This window comes from Alligator mississippiensis, chromosome 5, assembly GCF_030867095.1.
Source record: "Alligator mississippiensis isolate rAllMis1 chromosome 5, rAllMis1, whole genome shotgun sequence".
NCBI classification, from domain to species: domain Eukaryota; kingdom Metazoa; phylum Chordata; order Crocodylia; family Alligatoridae; genus Alligator; species Alligator mississippiensis.
The window spans coordinates 213,290,889-213,312,382 of NC_081828.1; the positions used below are offsets into that span (position 1 = coordinate 213,290,889).

The 21,494-nt window shown below is 42.8% G+C and overlaps 1 protein-coding gene across 4 annotated transcripts in view; it reads right to left on the reverse strand.

Moving 5' to 3' along the window:
- Positions 1-21,494, reverse strand: part of SEC22C (SEC22 homolog C, vesicle trafficking protein) — a 31,681-nt gene that overhangs the window by 6,764 nt on the left and 3,423 nt on the right. For all 4 annotated transcript variants that reach the window (XR_009462734.1, XR_009462735.1, XM_059729232.1 and 1 more), the window contains exons 2-6: positions 15,674-15,883; positions 10,366-10,529; positions 8,275-8,457; positions 2,024-2,142; positions 1,321-1,386 (exon numbers count right to left, since the gene is read on the reverse strand). Coding sequence is in view for 2 of the 4 variants with exons in the window: in XM_059729232.1 (XP_059585215.1) it covers positions 1,321-1,386; positions 2,024-2,142; positions 8,275-8,457; positions 10,366-10,529; positions 15,674-15,855 (714 nt within the window). In the remaining 2 variants the exon portion in view is untranslated. The remainder of the gene's footprint in view (positions 1-1,320; positions 1,387-2,023; positions 2,143-8,274; positions 8,458-10,365; positions 10,530-15,673; positions 15,884-21,494) is intronic.

Below are 21,494 nucleotides of genomic sequence, written 5' to 3' on the forward strand. Positions count from 1 at the left end.
GCACCCATCCCCTGCCTACTCCCCCAGCCCCTGACCCCCGCCCCCACCCATGGCTGCCCCACCTCCCCACCCATGGCTGCCCCGCCTGCTGCAGCTCCCGACCCTTTAAAGAAAAGCTCCAGTGCTCACCGGGTGCTGCCAGGTGGGGCGTGATCCCTGCTGCCCCCCCACAGTGTGGGGGGCTCTGCACGAGCCCCTCAACACCCCCCTCCATGCTCCCCCATGGCTGCCCCACCTGCCACAGCTCTGGCCCTTTAAAGAAAAAAACAAACAAACAGAAATGCCCTGGGACTCTCCACTCCTGCAGCAGCCTTGGGGCTTCGTGGGACTTGTGCAGAGCCCTCCACACAGCGCAGGGCAGCGTGGATCTCCCCACTGGCAGGAGCAGTGAGTCCCAGGGTTTTCTTGGTTTTTTCTTTTTTTTTCCTTAAAGGGCCAGAGCTGCAACAGATGGGGAAGCCATGGGGCAGCCAGGGGAGTGGGCTCATACAGAGCATCCCACACAGCATGGGGTAGTGGGGGGCAGCAGGGATTGCCCCCCAACCTGGCAGCACCCACTGAGTTGGGGCTTTTTTTTTTTCTTCAAAGTGCTGGGATCTGAGGCAGGCGGGGCAGCCATTGCCGGGCTACGGGGGATAGGCCTGGCTGAGTCAGCTGAGTCGATTAGGGACAGTGATCCAAATCACCAAATCGAATCACTGTCCCCCGAATCCGAACCGAATACTAGCCGCTTCGCACAGGCCTACTGTGAAGTACTGTAAACCCTGACAAAAGGATTGTGCTACTGAATCTCGAGAACTCAGTGTTAAAAAAACTGTTACAGTATGTGTGTGAAAGAGCTTTAAACTTACTAAAACTAAACACTAAAGGTTTTTAAATACACATGACCATGCCTTTTTGAGAAGTTAAAGAGAAAATACAGCAGCACTGGAATAGCACTAAGCAAATCTATCCTTGCTTTTCAGAGTGTTGACTTTGTAAGCAGTTATTTGTATAGGGGTATTTCACAACGACAGTAGTTTTGGGCCCACCTATAAAATGAAGGCAATGTAAAACCCAGAAGAGGGTTGAGAAGAGCTTCGTCACTGTTGCACTGTGTAAGACATGTGCATGAACCCTTATCTGTACGTTGCATCTGCCAAGCATTATTCATGAGCGTTCAACATCCAAAAGCAGAATCTCACCCAGCGAACTGATGATGTAAATGTTCATATTACTTCACTAAAGTGACTGATTTCAAGCAACAAAACATTTTATTAGACACAGCATTGTACAAAATACGCAGAATATCAAACAAAGCACAATATAAAGTTAACATACCTGGAAGATGCAGGCTAGAAAAGGTAGAAAAAATGCTATTACGTTCCCGATTCCCTCATGGTCTTCCTGTTGGGGGAAAAGAATGGGAGAAAGAGAATTTAGAAGTTGCATCAGTTAAAATGTTAACTGGGTACTACCTTATGTTTCAAACATGGTACTTCCTCCACTTTGGCACAATCAGTTAATCTGAAGTCAAGACAGATGTTAAATCAATAGCCACTGAAGAAAATGCCCAAAATTGAGAGGTACGTAGCAAGTTATGTCACAAAGTAAAACTACAACTTTTCTAAAAAACATTGCGATTTAGATCAATTCCATGATACGCTTTTCCCCAGATTTGTAATAACGCATCCAGAACAAGAAGCATGCACTTTTTTTTTAAATGAGTACATTTTTAAATGTGCTAGGTTCACATAAGATCACTCCAGGCTGGCAAAAAAATTAAGATTCTCCTTCACCTTTCAAACACAACCTCCTCTTCTACTACACCAGGGGAAAAAAGATTTTGCAGTATACCCTGATGTTCAAACTCTGCCAGATCTAATGCATGAAGTCACCTACATAAAAGCTTGGCGGACAAATAAAATACCCGTTGGAAATTAGTTAGCTGTTGCACACACCATGATCTGGCACCTGCATAACTCTCCATCTCTACTTCCCACATCCACATTTCAACCGCAAGTTAAAGTAAGTCCAAAGATACCTGAAAAGAATATTCTGCTAGGTGAACTCCTCGAATGAGATTCAAAGCCCCGCACATTATGTTGAGAACGAGAGACAGTATTCCTATGGCAGTCACCGGTTGCATTCTGTAAGTAGGAACTTCAGATAAGAGAGAAAGACAGACAACAGTAAAAGTTAGTTTGAATTACTTCCTTTACAGCCAATTCAAATATAGTCTGTGTGATTATGCTACCTTCAAAGCTTCAAGCACTCTGTAGCAAGAAGGACCTACGTTCTGATGCAAGACCCCCTGTTTCTCTGGCACTAGGACTGTTGAATTCTCTGGGGACTTGTAAACTCTGCAGCAGCTTCAAGTAAACTTTGAGCAATTTTTAATGGACAAAAGGTCAACATTTGTGGCTGCGTTTGTTATTTTGCTATTTAAAGTCTGATTTTAAACTGCACCTAAAGACGTCAGAACATGACAGATATTAGTATTGAAGTTGGGTCACTTCCTTCTCAACAGCACAGCCAGAAGCATTAGCACTCAGAAATTATGGGAGGTAGGTTAGTGTTATGGTACTCAAGACAGACACAGTAAAGCTTTTGGCACTGCAGAGGGGATAGAGATCTCCTCTTTCATGGCTCTCGTGGGCAGAGGCAACTTAATACGTGGCAGTAGAAGTGAGCTGTAACTCCTAGCTCATGACCTCTGCAATCTTCCACAGCAGTACTGTTGGCACTTACAACCAAAAATGATGGATTAAAGGATATTATCTGCTGACATTTAAGATGCCCTTCAGACCCAGAATGAATGCCACCATTGAGAGCGCTATGAACAGGTACTTTACAGCTCAGTTACTGGGCCTGGATTTCTGCCTGCATCAACATCTAGGGAGAGAAGGGTCTGAAGCTCTCCAGGACCCAATCAAAATGTACCAGCTGTTCCCAAACTGTGAAACTCTGCCACGTTGCACTCACTTCAACCTCCCCCCAACTCTACATGCACACCAGAGCCAAGAGGAGAGAGACATGTGGCTCCACTGGCTTTTATACAGCTGAAAAACTTTCCATGTGGTCAAGTCTGGGTGAAGCAGCTGTCACTGGATTCCAGCACTACTTCGGGGGCAAAGCAGCAGAAGCTATTGTTTTATTTTTCCAATAGTTGGGCAGTCTGAAGAAGGAAAATCACCCCTCCTGATCATGTCCAAAAATGACACCTTGCTTGATCGCATGAGTCTAAAGCAAGCCGCACTGTTATTTTAATATAGTGATATGCATCTTTTATAAATCGCTCTACAATCAACTCATCTGACATCCCCACATCCTTCCCTGCTTTCCTTTCAGAGCTTGTAGCTATATTTATCTTATTAAGCAATGAGCCACATTATGTAGTGCTATTGTACATTATTGCAACACAAGTTTCCAATTAAATCAATGATGTGGGTATCTCATCATTTTAAATGCGACTTGGCTGTTCTTTATTATTCTGGTGCAATGAAATGTAATGGACAAGCTGCTCGCTGAATGACATTTAATTAGATAAGCTGCCCCAATGCGTTTTGCTCTCACGATGCTCTGTGTATACTGTTAGCTGCATATTACCCTTGATGGATTCAATCCAATTATAAAAATGATGGTACACCTACCTCCCACACAGACTGCTGAACACAAATCATTATTTCACCTTCTTTCATACTAAATAACCTTTGGTTGCAAGATGCTAGGATTCACTTCTAAGCTGACGATTGCCGTTACTGGCATTTGCCGTTAGCAACGTAAGAATCATTCTCCCTGCCTGAACTAAGCATGTCACTGCTTTTCCAGTCCCCAATAAGAAACGATGCAAGTCTCAATAGCGTGTTTCAGAAGATGAAGAATCTAGGCTAGAAATGTATGGGGTTTGTCGAGCTGAAGTGTCTCTATACTCCGACACCAAATAGTTATTGTTACTTTACTTGTAGTCTTGCTTGTCCATAATCAAGTTTACAATGCTGAGACTTACTGTAAAAAACAGGTATGTGGTAATTGCATCTCACCTACAGCATGGTAATTGCAAAGTTAAACCACCAGGACAGCTTACCCCAGGTGAAAACAGGACAGCTGCCTCACTCTAGCTTTCACTTACCACAGGTTAATCACAGACCCACACAATTAAAGCACATCAGCTGTCCCACGGTAAGTCTGTGCCACATTAACTCGTTCCATTTTGATCATTAGTCCATTCCCTCCAGCAGAATTTGTGCGTAAAAGCTGAATCACTTTATACCTGAATTGTTTTGACTCCTGCATTGGGATGCTTCACTTTCCTAAGTGATCAAGCTCTACTAGCAGAAAGTATTTTACCCACCTGTACAACTGCACCCACACTAGCAGTTGTATCGATTTGATTACTTTAGTCAAATAAATCACACCCCCATCTAGCTGACAGTTAACTAAGTACAGAAACTGCACATAAGAGGCCTTGGGGATCAAAATTCTGTGATTTTTAATCAGTGGCATGTGCATCCTTCCAGGATGCAAACACTTCTACAAATCCACCCTCAGCAAGTAAGGAAATCAGGGAAACATCTCCTAACAAGACAGATTTTCCAACTCAGCTCTCTGGGACTATTTAACCGAATACAGGCATAAATGCTTGCAGCAAACCCCAAGCTATTTCATCAAGGTATTGCACCGAAGGTGGGTACCAATGAGTCATACAGAGAAACAGAGAGCACCATTAGCAGGGCAAAATGAGACTCCAACATTTACATGTAAAAATTGGGGAACTATGGCATTTTAAAATAAGCAAGACACTTATGAGGAGAGTATATCACATCCTCCTAAGATATAATGACTTCTAACTACTGCTTTGCAAAGCTGTTCATGTGAGCATACAGAGAATAATAATTTCAACAGGGAGAACAAAGCCGTACAATTTATTAGCGTGTTTACCAAGCAATTAAGGCAAGATGCTTTTCAACTGATATTATATCTGTTTAAGATGTAAATAGTTGAGAATATATCCAGCATTTCACATTTTAGTAATACAATGCCCCATTTCCTTCCAGAACTTCATTCGGCTATAGACACCATCGAGACAGGAATTCAGCTTGGAAGAGAGACAACAACCTCATGCACACTGGCCCAAGAAGTATCTTAAGCAACTTTCTGCTGAAAATTAGATTTAGCAAGGGCAAAAAGGAACCCTTTTACCCTTGCTAGAGAAGACTGGTCTACATGGCTAGACTATACTGACTTTGTAGCAACTTTACTGATCTTTCAAACCCCTTCCATGCTAAAAATAAAGACCCAAAGGATTTGGGGACATAACGGTTACCAAATGTAGAGAGAAACAAGCCACATCAGTAGAGGCAAAAGCCTTGAACGGTCCTTGTTTTTTTGTCTATACTATAAGTTTTGAGAAAATACCATTGACAGTTCAAGTGCCCTATTTAGTACAGCTGCCCCGTAGATAGCATAAGTAAGAAAACTAAAGGTCCCATCTCTAGGACTGCTCCAACCACTTGGAGCAGCAGCGCACAATTTGGCTGCTACTGCCAGCGGACAAAGAAGAGACAGACATACTGATGAAAACCGTAAAAACTGACTCAAGCTACAGCACAGAGCTGAACATGAAACCTGTTCTTAAACAAAGGGCAGAACAATATACATAAGTGCTTGTGTTCGACTACTGAAGACTGCCACAATCACAAAGCCAAATGGAAACTGGAGAAATGCCATTACCATGTTTATTTAAACAGAAGATGACCCTGATTAAGACAATCCCCCAGTAATTAGATTCGTTATGTGGAACATTTATCCATTTGTTATAATTTTCCAGGTACAGAACCTAATGATTGGAGGTTTGTCTTGAATTTGTCCCTCTCCCACTGCTATAGCAGGGAAGACAAATCTGGGTGGGGAGGGGTCAGGTAGCCCTTTGCTTTCTGCCTCCCCCCAATTTCTTTCCCTGGAAGCCCCTTCCCCCTCTCCTTACTGTGAGACCCTGTTCTCCCTGAGCACTTGGAAGGAAGAAGCAACTTTGAAAACAATAAGCTTGGAATTAAACATGACTGTAGCAATTTGCATACAGTATCTGTGCACTTAGGTAACATGCATCAATTCTGGTTAAACTTTTTTTTTTTTTAAACTGCTGCAAGTTTTAGTACAGGTACTCCATAAACGTACTTCTGAGCAGCACACTGGCAGCTGATGCTATGTTAGTCCAAAGCCAGAAGCTAATGATTTACTACAAAGTTCATTGGGCTGGGGCCCGCCAGAGTTAACAGCATCTGAAGCTATGATGATGCTGTAGCTCAGCACTGCTCAGTATGTGCGCGTACTTCAGATACCTCCACAAAGGATCCATGAGCTAATTACCGCCCCCCTCCCATGAGTGGACCTAGGTGTTCTTGTTACAAGTCCTGGGATGCTCCAAAAAAGTCTATGCAGATGTAGTGCAGGGCAACCTAGTCTGGCTTCACCTCATGGAAGGCAGAGTCACACTAATATGCATCAGGCTGACAGCAAGAGCAACAGAGGGATGGTGGATGAACTGTATGGAACATCGTGGCTCACCATGACTTGAGAAAGAGTTGGCGGCAAGGGGGACTGCACTCAATGGGCATTTCCATATGTGTTATTCAGATAGGCTACACAAACCTATTCTTGTGGTAAGTCCCCATCAGTATGTTTGCCCGATGTGGGCCATGTGTTTTACAATCATACTCAGCGTTGGCTGCATTTAATCAACTTCATAACTAGTTTCCATTGCTGAGCACATGCTGTTTTTGGCAGCAGTTTAATGATAGACAACATATTTAGTGAGATTTTGTTGCATGTCATTATAAGACACGGGGCTTCCCCCCCGCCCCCCGTGTCAACTGGGGGAAAAACACTCAGATTGTATTCAAATAAATACAGTAAGAATATTGAGATTACAAGTACTGAACGTTTTTCTTATTACTGGTCCAGGACCAACTTGGAAACATTGACTGATGCTGAAAGCATTTGTACTGATCCAAAGAATTTCAAGACCTGACAGGTCACGAGATGAGGTATTTTCCCTCCAAGCATTGTTCTGAGAAGTAACTATAAAATATGACTTGCTAATTAAATAAGCTTATTTTATAAATTAAGATTTCTTTTAGTGCTGTGTAGTCAACCTAAACTACCCAAGTTAGGCTGAGTTCTGACTTGCCCATCAAGAACAATAAGTTGATGCAAATGGAAATAAAATTTATGGTTTATGGAACGCCAACAAAGAGAATCCACTTCATCGTCTCATGCCATTGGCAGAATAAAGGCTGCCAGCAATATTAAGCAGACAAGGTTCTTCAGGTAAATCTGATATCTTTTATTAGACCAACTCAAATAGCTGGAAAAATTCTTGTTAGCAAGCTTTCAGGTATAAATACTAAGAAGAATTTTTCCAGCTATTTGAGTTGATCTAATAAAAAATACCAGATTTACCCAAAGAACCTTGTCTGCCTGTGTCCTTAGACCAACACGGCTACAACCTATACTCATTACAATATTAAACCGCATTTAAATTTCTTTTATTAAGTAAATGAAGCATAATGACTTTGGATATATCCAGCAACCAACTTACATAAAGCACCATTTTTACAAAAATTATGCACAGTAAGACAACGCTCAGTGTGGGGAAAACATTTCTCAGTATTTGCAAGAAGACACCACCTTGTTAAACTACTTTGTGCTGTTTATACAAGCTGTTTACAGCAACCTGTACAATCCCAATTCTAGTTTTTATGAACTGAAGCTTTAAAAATGTAAAGCATTATCTTACCCAACTCCTGGGAAACAGAGAACGTACAGGGCTGTGAACTAATTCAAGATGTAAGAGATATCTGCCCTGTACTTAAGACGTTTATTGAGTAATTTTCTTCCTTAAACCTAAATTAAATTAAATCAAATTAAATTTAAACCTAAATTAAATCTAGCCTGGAATTATGCATTGAGTCTTTTTTTCTCACAAAGATAGAATGACACATTTTCCTCAAGTAAAATTAAAGTTTCAACTTGTTTAAATGCAGGGCAGTCCTCATTATAACGAGCTTCCACATAGATACCAATTTATAGTTAAAAGTGGATAATACAAGGAGACTTCACCATTTATGGGCCAGAACACAAAGGACTGATGAAAAAGTTTGCCTTTCCCCCAAATGTATGTATTTATATGGATTCCCAAGTACAGCGAAGACCACAGGTTTTCTCCAAACATCCCCCACATCAGTGGATGCTCACAAGAGACCTGCATTGCTTACTTTGCGTGCCAGCACTTACCAGACCCCATGTAGAGTTCGGTGTGCCCACCATTAGTCAACCCATTCATCAGCTCCATATCCTCCAGTTTCAGGAGCACAGGAGGCCTGAACTTCAGCTCTTCCTGAATTTTCTCCAGACTGATCTTCATTTGAGAGCAGCCCGTGTAGTTAAAGTGACATTTCACGTTTTGAATAATATTGTCTGTAAAAAAGGCTTTAATTAGCTCGGGCTTAAATTAAAACATTGGATTGTTAATTAGTATAATTCCTGAAGGTCTTCCCCCTTTGTTTAAGCTTACTAGTACGAGGTCTAGCATTGTTTTTTTTGTTCACCATTTCCAGACAACTATCTTGCCTTCTACTTGCTTTGTAATGCATACAGCTTAGTTCTGGATGCCAATCAACCACCCAATATGCTTAAAATATGCTAACCATCTTTTAATTAAGCCTACAAACTGTCCTGAAGCTTTGAACACAATTAGATCCCACCTACTCTATGCAACATAAAGGCATCTTTTAATAGTACCAGGTATACTAGATTTACTACACAGAGACCTACAGTTCAAACAGTACTGGCAGTAGCACAGCTTCTCCGGACAGCAGACACCTACATCTGAGACTTGTGCAATACAACACCACGGTAAGTCAGATTTTTATAACACTGTTCACATACAAACCTGTCTTTGCAGGTTTCACAGCTGATTTGATTCAAATTTCCAATGCACTAAGGTGACTAACTCCACTAAGACCTCAGTAATTGTTACCCATCGCTCCAGGGTTTGATCCCATTGTGAATATCACCAGTTGTTCTCTTACCCCATTGATTTTCCCAGTATTGGCTTTAAAGTGTTCAGGCTTTTGCACTTCTTAAACACGAAATATTTAAAAAAAAAAAATATTAGTTCTAGTGTTACTCTGAATACTGGCGCTAGTGAAATGTAGTACTCTACTAACTGAATAAAGGGAATTTGTATTTAAGTCAAATAAAGACGTGATCTTTCAGCTGGAAGACAAATAAAAAGAGTAACACCATGTTATTTAGGTTGGCTACTGTTGCTATGGAACATCAAACATCTGAGAAAGCCTACAGGAAGATTACAAACTACAACCAATTGCTCCGAAACGGAGAACAGGGCATCAAATGAAAACAGAGGATTTCAAGCCACAACCGCTAGAAAAAGCTTAGCACTGAAATATTAGGAGTGAAAAAGCTGCAGAGATCCATAACGGCCAAGTAGCTGTTAAGATCTTAAGCTATATTCAGAATGATGCATTCTCCTGGATTTGACTAACCAGCACGTTACAACGTGAAAAGACAACAAGACGGGGAAAAACGTGATACTGAATACAGAAAAGATGCAAGGAACCCAGAACTTCTACATATTACTTTCTCAATAAATGGCCAAAAAATTCCCAAGCCAAAAATGCAGAAGTATGCAAACTCAGCATAGAAACATGCCAAAATTAGAGTGTGGCCTGCAGCAACTTCCCTCATAAAGAAAGACTTCCACACGCCATGTTTTTCTCTAGGGACTTATTGTTGGATGCAGGACCTGAACTTTCTTATTTCAAAGCTGGATGCTACCAAAAAAACAATGCATTCTCTCACTACTCAGAGTATGGATTCTCTCATAAAAAGGGGATTGAAGTGAACTAGATTTTTCAAAATAGTGAGGATCACCCAAGAGAGTGCCAGATGGTTGACAAACCAACCATGCACTTACATCCACAAAGAGAAACCCATCCTGTATGACCAAATGTTTCAATGCAGCACTTAGGTTCCTATATCACCTTCCAGTGTTTTGTGCTCTCAGTCTCCTTCTGCTGTGATTTGTCTTAAATTATAAAATGCACAGGGCAAGGACAGTCTTTTTGATCTGTGCTTCTACAACAAGCACAAGATGACACTTGTCTATACCTGAGGCTCTTGGGTACCACCACAACAATAATCTATTTGGTTTCACATCATTAAGAGTCATTTCTCCCCTTCTGCTCCCTTCCATCCAAGTAAAGCCACTGTATATGATTAGGCATTACCATTGATCCTCATTATAACCAATCAGTTTGCTACTAGAAAGAAAAAGACTAACAAGGGAATAAAACTACAAACCAAATTCGAGAAACGCATATGGTCTGGAAGCCAAACCTATGCTTGTAGTGTCATAGGCAGCAGCAAATTCCCACTGGAGCTCCTCCAGGAAGCAAAATGCCATGATGGTCGAGTAACTGCTGGAACAGATCACCATGGAGGCGATTTCCCCAGAAGAGAGAAAACTGAAAAGAAAAATACCCATTATAAGTCACAAAAATGTAGCAGGATCCTGGAATCAAAAACGAGTCGGAAAAAACATACCAGGAAGGGGGAAAAAAGCAAACAAACGAACGAACACTGCGCATCTGGTTTTTGTGTCAATTCTAGCTCTGTTTAAAGAGAGCTAGTCTCCATTAAAATAAAAAAAGCCTTTTCCAATTCATCATTCATTCAAAACATTTATGCCCCGCCCCCAACACCACTTTGTGCTCTTCTTCATTACAAAGAGCATTAAATCTAAAACGTGTTGCTGACAATGTTTTAAGATTAGAAATAGCATCTTAATTCATGCCTTGTAACATCTGCTCGAGGAAGACTAATTAAAATGATAGCTCTTTTTTCACTCAGTGAACACGGATTCATTCAATCTCTACTCATACAACAACGCCCACTCCCACCACTACTTACAAGTTTTAGTTCGGGACTCCTGCACGCAGCGCTCAAACTCTAACCAGAAGTGCAGGCTCAGATATGAGCTAAGGTAAAACACTGAATTAAGCCCAAAGATTATGGTTGTAAAAAATTAAACAGCAATGAATATTCCTTTTAGGAGTTGCCAGAATACCTAAAATATAGACTTCTCTTAACATATAAAATCAGTTCATTTTTTCTTGCATCCTTTCCTCATAACACTAAAAAAACATTCCCCTGTAAAACAGGTTTCTTAATTTCTTGTCCACAAATCTTAAGAATTCAAAGTCTACAATTTTCAAGTTTTACAAGGCAACATTACTTATAACTGACGGGGGAAGGTTTGTTGTTCACCAGGACTTTTAGATTACTAATTACATTAGCTGTGCATATTATGGCACATATCTTATGGTATGCCAGGGGCAAGGATCTGAATAATTCTGCTACCAAATTAGAGTTTCAGAAGTGTAACTTTGCAAAGGGTAAATTATTAACCAATCCATGTCAGAATGGCAAGAGGTTTCAAATGGAGTCTGACAGGGGTCTGTCCTGTGCCCGGTGCTGTTCAACGTGTTTATTAATGGGTTTAGATGCTGGCATAGAAAGCTTCTTGAGCAAGTTTGCAGATGACCTAAAACTGGGAAGGATTGTGAACATGCTGGAGGATGGGAGCACAACTCAGCAGGATCCCAAAAAACTGGGAAAAACTGTTTAAAATTTCCAGTTTAGGGAAAAAACTCTTGCAAAGAGGGTAGCAAAGCACTGGAACAGGCTAGCCAGAGAGGTGGTGGACTCTCCAACCTTGGAGGTTTTGAAGACCTGGCTAGATAAAGCCTTGGCTGGGATGATGTAGTTGGGGCTGGTCCTGCTTTGAGCAGGGGGTTGGACTAGATGTGACCTCCTGAGCTCCCTTCCAGCCCATTTTCTATGGTTCTATGATTGGAAAGCTGAGAAGGAGCCAACAGGATGACGAGCAATACAGACAAATGCAAGGCACTACACCTCAGGAAGAAACCCCACAAATAAAAAAAACCCCACAAATACAAAATGGGTGATATACCTGGCTGTATGGCAGCACTATGGAGAAAGATCTGGGAATCGTGCTAGATCAAAGACTCGATACGAGTCTGCACTGTGATACAGCTGCACAACAGGTAAATGTGATTTTGGGATGCATCAATCAAAGCTTGAGGAGCAAGACATGGGAGCTGATAGTGTCTCTCTACTCTACACTGGGTAGGCCTCAACCAGAGTACAGTGGGCAGTTCTGGGCTCCACGTTTTAAAAAGGATGAGGAGACGTTAGACAGGATGCAGAGATGGGCAACAAAGATAATAAACAGCTTGGAAAGCAAGTCATATGAGGAAAGGCTAAAGGAGCTAGGTGTGTTCAACTTGCAGAAAAGGCACTTAAGAAGGGACACGACATCAGTCTTCAAATACCTGAACTGCCATTAAGAAAAGGAAAAGTATCTTCTCTCTCTTATTGCAGAAAGGAAGACATGAACAACAGTTTGAAGTTGCAGCACAGTAAGTTTAGGTTGGATATCAGGAAAAACGTCTTCACTGTTAGAGCAGTGAGGCAGTGAAAGAAATGACTAGGGAAGTTGTGGACTCTCCATCACAGGAGGTCTTCAAGAAGTTGGACAGCCACTGGTTCAGGATGATCTAGGTGCACCTATACTTATGTTTTGCTATGGGCATTTCCCAAGCTTCCAGGTTTTGCTAGTTGCCTCCTCCACTGTCTTATGTATCAGCCTGTTTTTAAGCCTCCCTCAGAAGCACTGAGTGTTGACTGCAGCCAAGTCTTGGGATTTTGACTGGGCCATGCCAATTCTCCTGCTGGGACTAAAGCTAGAGACTCCTGCCCCTCTGTGCAGGATCAGACCAATGAACATTTATGGTCGGGAACTAACTTTCCCCACGATCAGATTGGTATGGACTATGAGGTTTTTGCCTTCTTCTGTAGCAGGGGGCATGGCCCTCTACCTGGGATCCCATGAGCATTTGTTGACAACATTTCACAGAAGCAGGATATTGGCTGTTGTGGTTCCCCTGATTTACCTGGGGCAGGTTAGGGTTGATAATAGTTTTTGGAAGAGTTTAAATTACGGACTGTACAAGATGGTTTGGATAGGGATGATCCTCCCTCAAGCAGAGGGCTGGACTAGATGGCATATGGAGATACCGTCCAGCCCTACTTCTCTAAGTGCCTAAGAGAAGACTAAATCCAAAAAAAGGACTTAGATAGCTGTTAGTCACCACAATGCTAACACTGTCTCCTGGCCCCCAGAATGGAATACAAACTCAAAGCTTTGGGCACGCGGGCACCCTACACCCTGAATGGGAAAAGATGAGAAGATGAGTGCCTTCGAAGAAGGAGCCAAAACAGCAAGCACACTGAGCAAGAAGGTAGGAAGTCAACAGGAAACAGCAAGCACAGGGTCATGTCTGAAATCCTGCCCCTACCTAGAGCTCAGGTGCACAAAGTAAAGCCAGAGTCAGGATCCAGAGCCAAGGATCCCCTTCTGAAAGTAATCACCAATCAAGCTCACTGGTTTCTTTTGAAACTATGAAAGCATGGCAGCATCACTGCCACATTCTCTGGCTGCTTAATACATAATAGGTAGCCAGCGGGAGGATTTGCCTCAGAACTGGGAAACCAGGGCTCCTCAGCCAGAGGGAATTTTAATCTATATCCCAAACCTCCCAAGATAATGTCCTAAGAACCTGCCTACATGCGGGGCTGGGCAGGGGCCCTCCCCAACCCTTGAGGCTGGGACACTGCAGAAAGGAATTGGAGAATCATGAGGCCTGAAAAGGCACATGAGCAAGAGGAAGCATGGCCCGAAGGGTAGTAGCCAGGGCACTCACTTGAAAGGAAAGTCCTAGATTCCAAAAGGAATCGGAACTCATGGTAGAAGCAATGTCTTATTAGACCACCTAGATTTATCGCAAATAAAAGTTTAGTTAATTGCAAGCTTTCGGGCATAAGCATAGGAGAAAAGATTGCACAAGTTCTCCTGGGTAAAAATGAAAGTTCATATTTCATAGGAGAGTTGAAGGTGTGGTCAAATCTCCTGCTTGGAATGCACCCAAGATTATTATTGCAGGGACTCTTCCATGTAAAATAGAAGCTCCTTCTTGTACCCTTTCATCCTGGCAGTGCTTTTTGCACCATGGCACAGCACTAACAGGGAACCACAGACTGTAGCCCCACACAGCCCACCTTATAAACCCATGTTGAAGGAACTCTTTAGAGGCGACAGAAAGGGATTTGTACCCCTTCTAGCTGAGGAGGGCACAGAACACTGGTCTCCCACTGTCCAGGCAAGAGCTCAGGTAGACCACTAAGCTACTACACAGTAAGATGAACACTAACGTAACGTTTTTGTCCAACCACATATTAGTACGCAAGCACCTATGACTGCATTTTTATAGGCCTGATTTTGTTCCAAAGTATGCCAACACCTACTAGATTTTGCCTTTCTGGGGACCTAAGTACTTGCTCAACCTAATTTCTGGACCACTAGGAAACTTCCAGGGAGGCATCAAGTATAGGCACCTCCAGTCTTAAGCAGATTATGAAGAGGGGTCTGAGGATTGTAATTTTGGACTTAAGCAGACTTTAGGCACCTCATCTTTTCTTGATTCTGGTCCCTAGGTGGGAGGCTCCTATTTGAACTCAGTTATGTAAGCCTGAGCCACAGGGCATACCGTTGCTGGTCCTGGAAAGCATAGTAAATGGGTTTTAGAATCTATTTGTTGTGTAAAAACAGACAGCTGGTACTTATTAAAAAAAAAAAAAAAAATGTATCTCAACATATGCCTGCTGTGCTCAGTAGGAGTCGCATGGCTGAAGTGCCAAATGAAACAGAATAATCACAGATCTCAAAAAGCACTGTTAGCAGTTTAAAATCTAGATCCATGGGTTGAGATTTTAAGAATCACCTAAGAGTGTTAGACCCAAGAAGACATGTTCCCTCTGGAGGAAGTAGAGAAAAAAAATAAATGACACTGTATGAAATGAAATAATGACTGACAGGGTGAAAAACAGAAAGAGGAATTTTGTTATACGTGATCAAGACTAGTATATCTGAAGTGTTACTTCTCAGACTTGGGTATTCACCAATCTGAGCATTATATCTACACACAATGACCCAACAAAGGCAGCTTTGTTTTCATCAAATACTCCCAGAGTCAACACAAGCCCAAGCTGGTTCTTAAGCCAAAGAAAGTGGCTTCCCATGATTTAGTTGGAAGGGGAATTTGACTATCAATGTGCATGTATAGTTTTGCAGGCCAGGCTAAGGAGACTACAGAAGAATGCCAAAACCTTAATTAAAACTGAAGGATATTTTAAAAACTAATTTATTACCTTCAGGTAGAGTTAAGAGTTATTTTTATATTAACAACCAGTCTAAGACTCTTAAAGTGTGTGTTAGGATGCTTAAGATAGCAGGAGAGGGCAGGAGAGATACAGATCAAATGCAAGAAGATAACAAGGAGGGAATTAAGTGCATGTAACAAACTGATAATACAAACAGTCTTTTGCATCCATATTTTACATATAGGCATGTTCTAGGTACTCTTGAATCATACAAAGTAAAGAAAAACAAGATCGCTTATCATTAAACTAATGGCAAGAGAACAAACACTTGTGTAAAGTAAAGGTCGAAAGAAAAACGATGGCTTACTGTATGCTGAGATCACGTCCTCTTGCTGTACCTCGACTAGGATACCGTGTCAGAATTAAGGATAATGCTTTTAATCTCTTCCTGCATTCTAGAAAGTCTTGGCTGAGATGAAAATCCGTTGAGGCTGAGAGTGGGAGTCCGTCCCTCACCCGCACCACACAGGCAAAGAAGATCATGGACATCCTCCGCAGGGGTACTCATGAGGACAACCTGGAAATAATAAAAGCGAAGGTGAGACTGCATCATTTACATAACAGTGTAATATGCAACAGGGTAGCCTGTTAAAGCATCTGTTTAACAGTTTCAGCACTGGGGTACTGAACAGTACCCCATCAACCTTTAAAAGTACATCTAAGAAGTTTTTAAGTTCTTTAAAAAAAAAACAAACAAAAAAAAAAAAACACACACACACAACCTGGAATTGTACCCTTTTTCTGCTTCCTGTTAAGATATAAAAATTATCCTCAAAAGTTTTCTCCTTGGAAGAATTCATCAACTTTTTCCTCTCCATTCACCCCAAAAATGTCAGCAATGTTGAGGGATGTTTCTAAAAGTGCAAATGGCAGCTGGGCACCTACTTCCGTAAGACAAGTAGTAATTTCAATAGTCTTCCAGGCATTTAGTATTGTAGTCAAGACCTGCATTTCTAGCATGAACACAGATATGAAATAAGTGTTCTGACTAACATCTTCTAGACTTTTTTTATAGGTTACATAAAAAAAGAAGAGAAGACTATCTTAATTCTTTCTATTTAGCAGGTTATTTAACAGCAAATTAAGCATCAGGACTTACCTAATGCATGCAAGAAGCATAGCAGACGTGTCCCCCAAAGTGACCAAGTGTTCAGCAAAAATGCCAATAAAGGTCTTACAAGGTTCTTTGGGTAAATAGGATATCTTTTATTAGACCAACTAAATAGTTGGAAAAATTGTTCTTTGCAAGACACAAACCCTCTTCTTCAGGCAGAGGGAGAGTCTCTTCCTACTGAACAACGGTGTTTGTGGCTGAAAGCTTGCAAAAAACAATTTCTCCAACTATTCAGTTGGTTTAATAAAATATTTCACATTTACCTGAAGAACACCGTCTGCCCATGTCCTTAGACCAACACAGCTACAACCCACAACCCTAAATAAAAGTCTTAGGCCCATACTGCACTACTGCATTTAGGTGCTGCAATGTCTCATGCTAGGCACCTAGACCCCAAAGCAGAATCTAAAACCCACTTAGGTGTCTAGGCTCCCTCTGCAAGTCAATAGGGAGTCAGGCACTACAGACAGATCCAAAAACCCTGCACATTGGGTGGGGAGATGTCGAGAGCCACCCAATGAGAAACACTGAGCACATGGGTACATCCGAACTTCCACTGCTCTCCAGGCTTTGGCAACAAGGCCTTATCTAACCTAGGCTGCTTCATATGTCAGAAGTTCCTCTAGCAGACGAGAAGGCGTCACAAGAGACAGAACCAGCTCGGACGCATGGTCATGGCTCTCATCAAAACTGCATGACACCCCTACAACAGCCACACCAGTCGAAGGAGAACAATGCTCACAGCTTTGCTGGCAAACCTATGCCAAGCCAAAGTCATAGCTGTAGGCAGGCAGCTCCATCTACGCCAAATGCAGATCTCACAGTCATCCCTTGAGATTAAAATGCTGTCTACTATTCATCGAAAGAACTATGCAGGCAATCACTGTTTTTCTCTTCAAATGCGACTGCCAGGGCAGGAGGAAGAGGCTGCCCACCTTTCTACAACAGCCTAACAACTAGAGCGCTTGCCCAGGAAAAGGGAGACCCACTTCTATGCCCTCACTGACTGCAGGGGTTTAAACGAACATCTCACAGGACAGTGCCTGAACCACCAAGGCAGGTGGAATGAGCAGCCTCTGTGGCATGCAGAGGATTGGGGCAGCAGCACAGCAGCAGACAGGGCAGGAAGCAATGCAGATCAGGCAGGGGGAGGGGATCGGACTGGCACAGGAGGAAGGTGTGGGGTTAATTTGCGTCACGCCTGCCAGAAAGGTTGACCCAGGGTGTACCAAGGGAGGAGGGGAAGTGCAGATGGTGAAGTGCACCATCACAGATAAAACAATACGTATTTTTCTCCAGTTAAAAATGAACTAGAAGTAGGGGTGCACCGATAAAGATCTTTTGGCTGATGCCGACAGCCGATTATTTACTAACCATATCGGCCAATACTATACCAATAGCCGACATACAGCCCAACAGCTTGGAGAGCAGCATCCTGCCTCTAAGTCTAGGGGGGGAGGGAAGAGGCGTGGGTGGAGGGAAAGGGAATGGGGGGGGGGTGCAGATTGAGGCCCCCATGCTGAGGGAGGGAGTGGGGCAGGGGCAGGCGCTGCCCAGCCAGGGCAGTGAATGCAACCCCCCTGGGAATGGGGTAGAGCTGTGGGCGGCTTGTCCAGGGTGGGCACAGGGGGCTGAGAAGGAGGGAGCAGCTCCCCACCGCTGCACACACACCCAGGGGAGGCATGGGGGGCACGTGCCCCCCGGATCTGTGCATGGGGTGAGGGCCAGCTGCCCGCTGCCAGCTTGGGGCCAGGGGCTGTGCTGATCTCTTCCCAGCAGGGGGACTGGGCCAGGGCAGGCAGCAGCAGCACTGAGAGGGGTGGATACAGGGTGGGCTATAGCCACTCCAAAATTTCCGATAGCCACCCCACAGCCCCCTTTCCCAGTGCTACCACTGCCCACCCTGAATGCAGCCCTGGCCCATCCCCCCCGCCAGGAAAAAGCCAGCACAGCCCCTGGCCCTGAGCCCGCAGTGGGCAGCCCACCCTCGCCCCATGCACATATCCAGGGGAGCACATGCCTCCCTTAGGGGTGCATGCAGCAGCAGAGGATCACCCACCCCTCCCACACCCCCTCCCCAGTCTCCCGCACCCCCTGGACGAGCCACCCACGACTCTGCCTCACTCCCGGGGGGGTCACATTCAGTGCCTCCCCTGCTCCTGCCCCACTCCCTCCCTCACTGTGGGGGACTCAATCTACACCCTCCATCCCTTCCCCCTCAAAGACATACCAGCCGGATGCTGCTCTCCACACCGCCGAGCTGCACTCCTGGCCATGTGCATGTTGCGACTGTGCGCATGCAAACAGCATTTATCGGTGACATTACCGGCTATGCCAGCCAAAAAGAGCTGATTGCCGATGATGTTAATTTTCCTTTTATCGGTGCTGATCCGATATGGACCAATATATCGGTATACCTTTAACTAGAAGCTTTACTCATATGCCAGGGGCCTAAACCGGTATTATTCAGTTTAAAATTAATCCAAGGATAGCTTCACTGGTGGACCATCATGACTATTAAAAAGAAGAGAGGGTCGTTATCACCTATAGAATAAAGAGTTTAGACGGGATCAGATGGATTGTAATGACCCATGAAGTCAAGTGGCTCCCTCAGTACTGTCCGACTAGAAATACTGCTGCCACTCCCAGGCAGTTGCTTTTAAGTTTTGGGTGGAAAAGTAATCAAAGGGGGATGCAAGTGTCCCAGTGCATCCTCTCTCTCCTTGGATCTACCCCTGGGTATAAGCTAAGCAGGTTGGGAGAGCTATCTACCCCTCCTATGGAGGTTGGGTCACAGTACACAGAGTGCTTAGCCCATCTAGTTATCACCAAAAAAAACCACAGTACAGAAAGGATTCACAGAACCAGGGATCGAGACCATAGCTGTGTAGGACAGAGCAGGACACTCAGGTGGGAGAGGGTCTGTCTGGAGTTATAGTTCCTGCTCCCAGATCCATCTATTCATTTTATACACACACATATATTATAACTTCATTGGATTAAGAAAGAAAATCCTTGCCCACTAAAAAGTTGATTTGTCTCAAAAAACCTTTTTGTACAATGTCACTGGATCTCATAATTCCTAAGCACAGGATCACCTAACAAAATTAGAAATGGCTATATCAAGTACTTCCATAATGCCTCTGATCACCATCTAAACTTTCCTTTTCAATGGTAAAACTAAGAGGGACGCAACTCGGAGAACCTGAGCTAGCTTCTCCACCACCTTCATAAGAATAGTTTCTGCAGCATCACAGAAAGCTAATGTATATCCAATTCATAACTCATAGGGGAATGAGACAAAAAAAAAAAAAAAAAAAAAAAAAAAATCACACTGTGTAACCAGGTATTTGGTGTGCTGAATAGGAGCAAAACACTTTACCATAAAAGAAATTAAGGCAATAGTTTTGCATATTTTTGTTGCTGTTGTGCTATTCTGTTATCAAAGCACACAGCTGGAGGGAACACAACATCTCGTCTTAAAATTATGCTGGTATTAGTAATACCATTGTATTTACCAGAACTATGAAATAAAGAAAGAAGTCACTTAGGGCTTCCACTCCGGTCAAAAAGATCCATATTTGCTAGGCTGAAAGACATCAAAACTTGTCAGTTTTGAGCTTTCAAAATGGAGAAAATTAAAACTTTAAAAGATGCCTCAACACTATTCCTGTAATAATTTATGCTAATAAAAGAAATGATACTGTAAAATCAAAAAGCAAGTCCAAGAATAGTTGCACTTTAACATGCCTCTCCCTAACAACAGTTCACCAGCTTAATGATAAGATAACTGCATATAGGACACTGAAACACTGAAGTGACCTTTAATTTGCTCTGGTCAATACAAATGTAAGAAAAATCAGTGCACAAATATTTTAGCAGGTTAAAGTTCCAATAAGTTTGTTGGTTCAGAAGAATATTGGCAGTGACTTTCAAATAGCAAAATAGCAGCACTCTAATCTGATCCAAAATAGCAGCATACTTTCAGTCATCAAGTGCAAACACCAAGTTCAGTTTAGTCTGCTGTACAGAATTAGTTTTGGAAATATATAAAATAATGAAAGGTGTAAAGAAAAGACATCTGGCACTTGTACTGAAGCTCTCAGAAGAGCGAGGGAACATGCCAAGCAAGGTAGCAAACTGAAAACAGAATAAAGGGTTTTTATTTCTTTAAGCCATGGGCTATAATTAACCTATGGCACTGACTGACTCAATATACCTTGGATGCCAAGAGCTTAGAATTCAGAGAAGGATTAGATGTGTGTACAGACAGCACCCTTAGTTAAATTATCCAGGAAAAACAAGTTTCTAAAAGATAAACCCCAAAGCATGAAAGTGTAAATCAGCCACTCATTACCAATGCATGTTATTCCAAACCTGACAGTTCTGGGGGTCTCCTTCCTCTGAAAGATTTGATATTGGTCACCACTGGACCACGTGCCAAGTGAGAAGCTAGCAGGCACCACAGCAGAAGTCTAATTATATTCCAGGGAGGAAGAGTTTAATCCCAAAATGTAGCATCAAACATGGCAATATTAAATCAGAATCAAAAAGTCAGAAGGGACTCCGAGAGTAATCTAACCCCTGCACAGCTGCAGGGTGCCCCATTCACAGACCAGACCAAATTGCTGAACAAGCCCACCCAATTTCTTTTCAAAATCTTCCAGTAAAGGGGATGCCACAACTTCCCTGGACAGCTTGTTCTATTACCCTTGTTCCTTTTTTTGTTGCAGTCCAGAAGTCATGGTTCAAACCCACTCCCTCAGATCTTGCCCTCTATGGCAGGGGAGAACAATTGTTCTCTAATTCTTTAGGGCAACTTTTCAAATAGTTGAAAACAGCTTCCCACTCAGTCTCCCTTTCTCCAAACTAAACACTCCAAACACTCTTCCAGCTTGCATTGCAAGAGTAAAACAGTGCAAGCTGTAGGAGCAAACGCTTCTCCCCATACAAAAGGAAGACATCAATTTGTAGTCTTCACCAATCTGAGGTTTTGGTAAAAATCTGGTGGGGA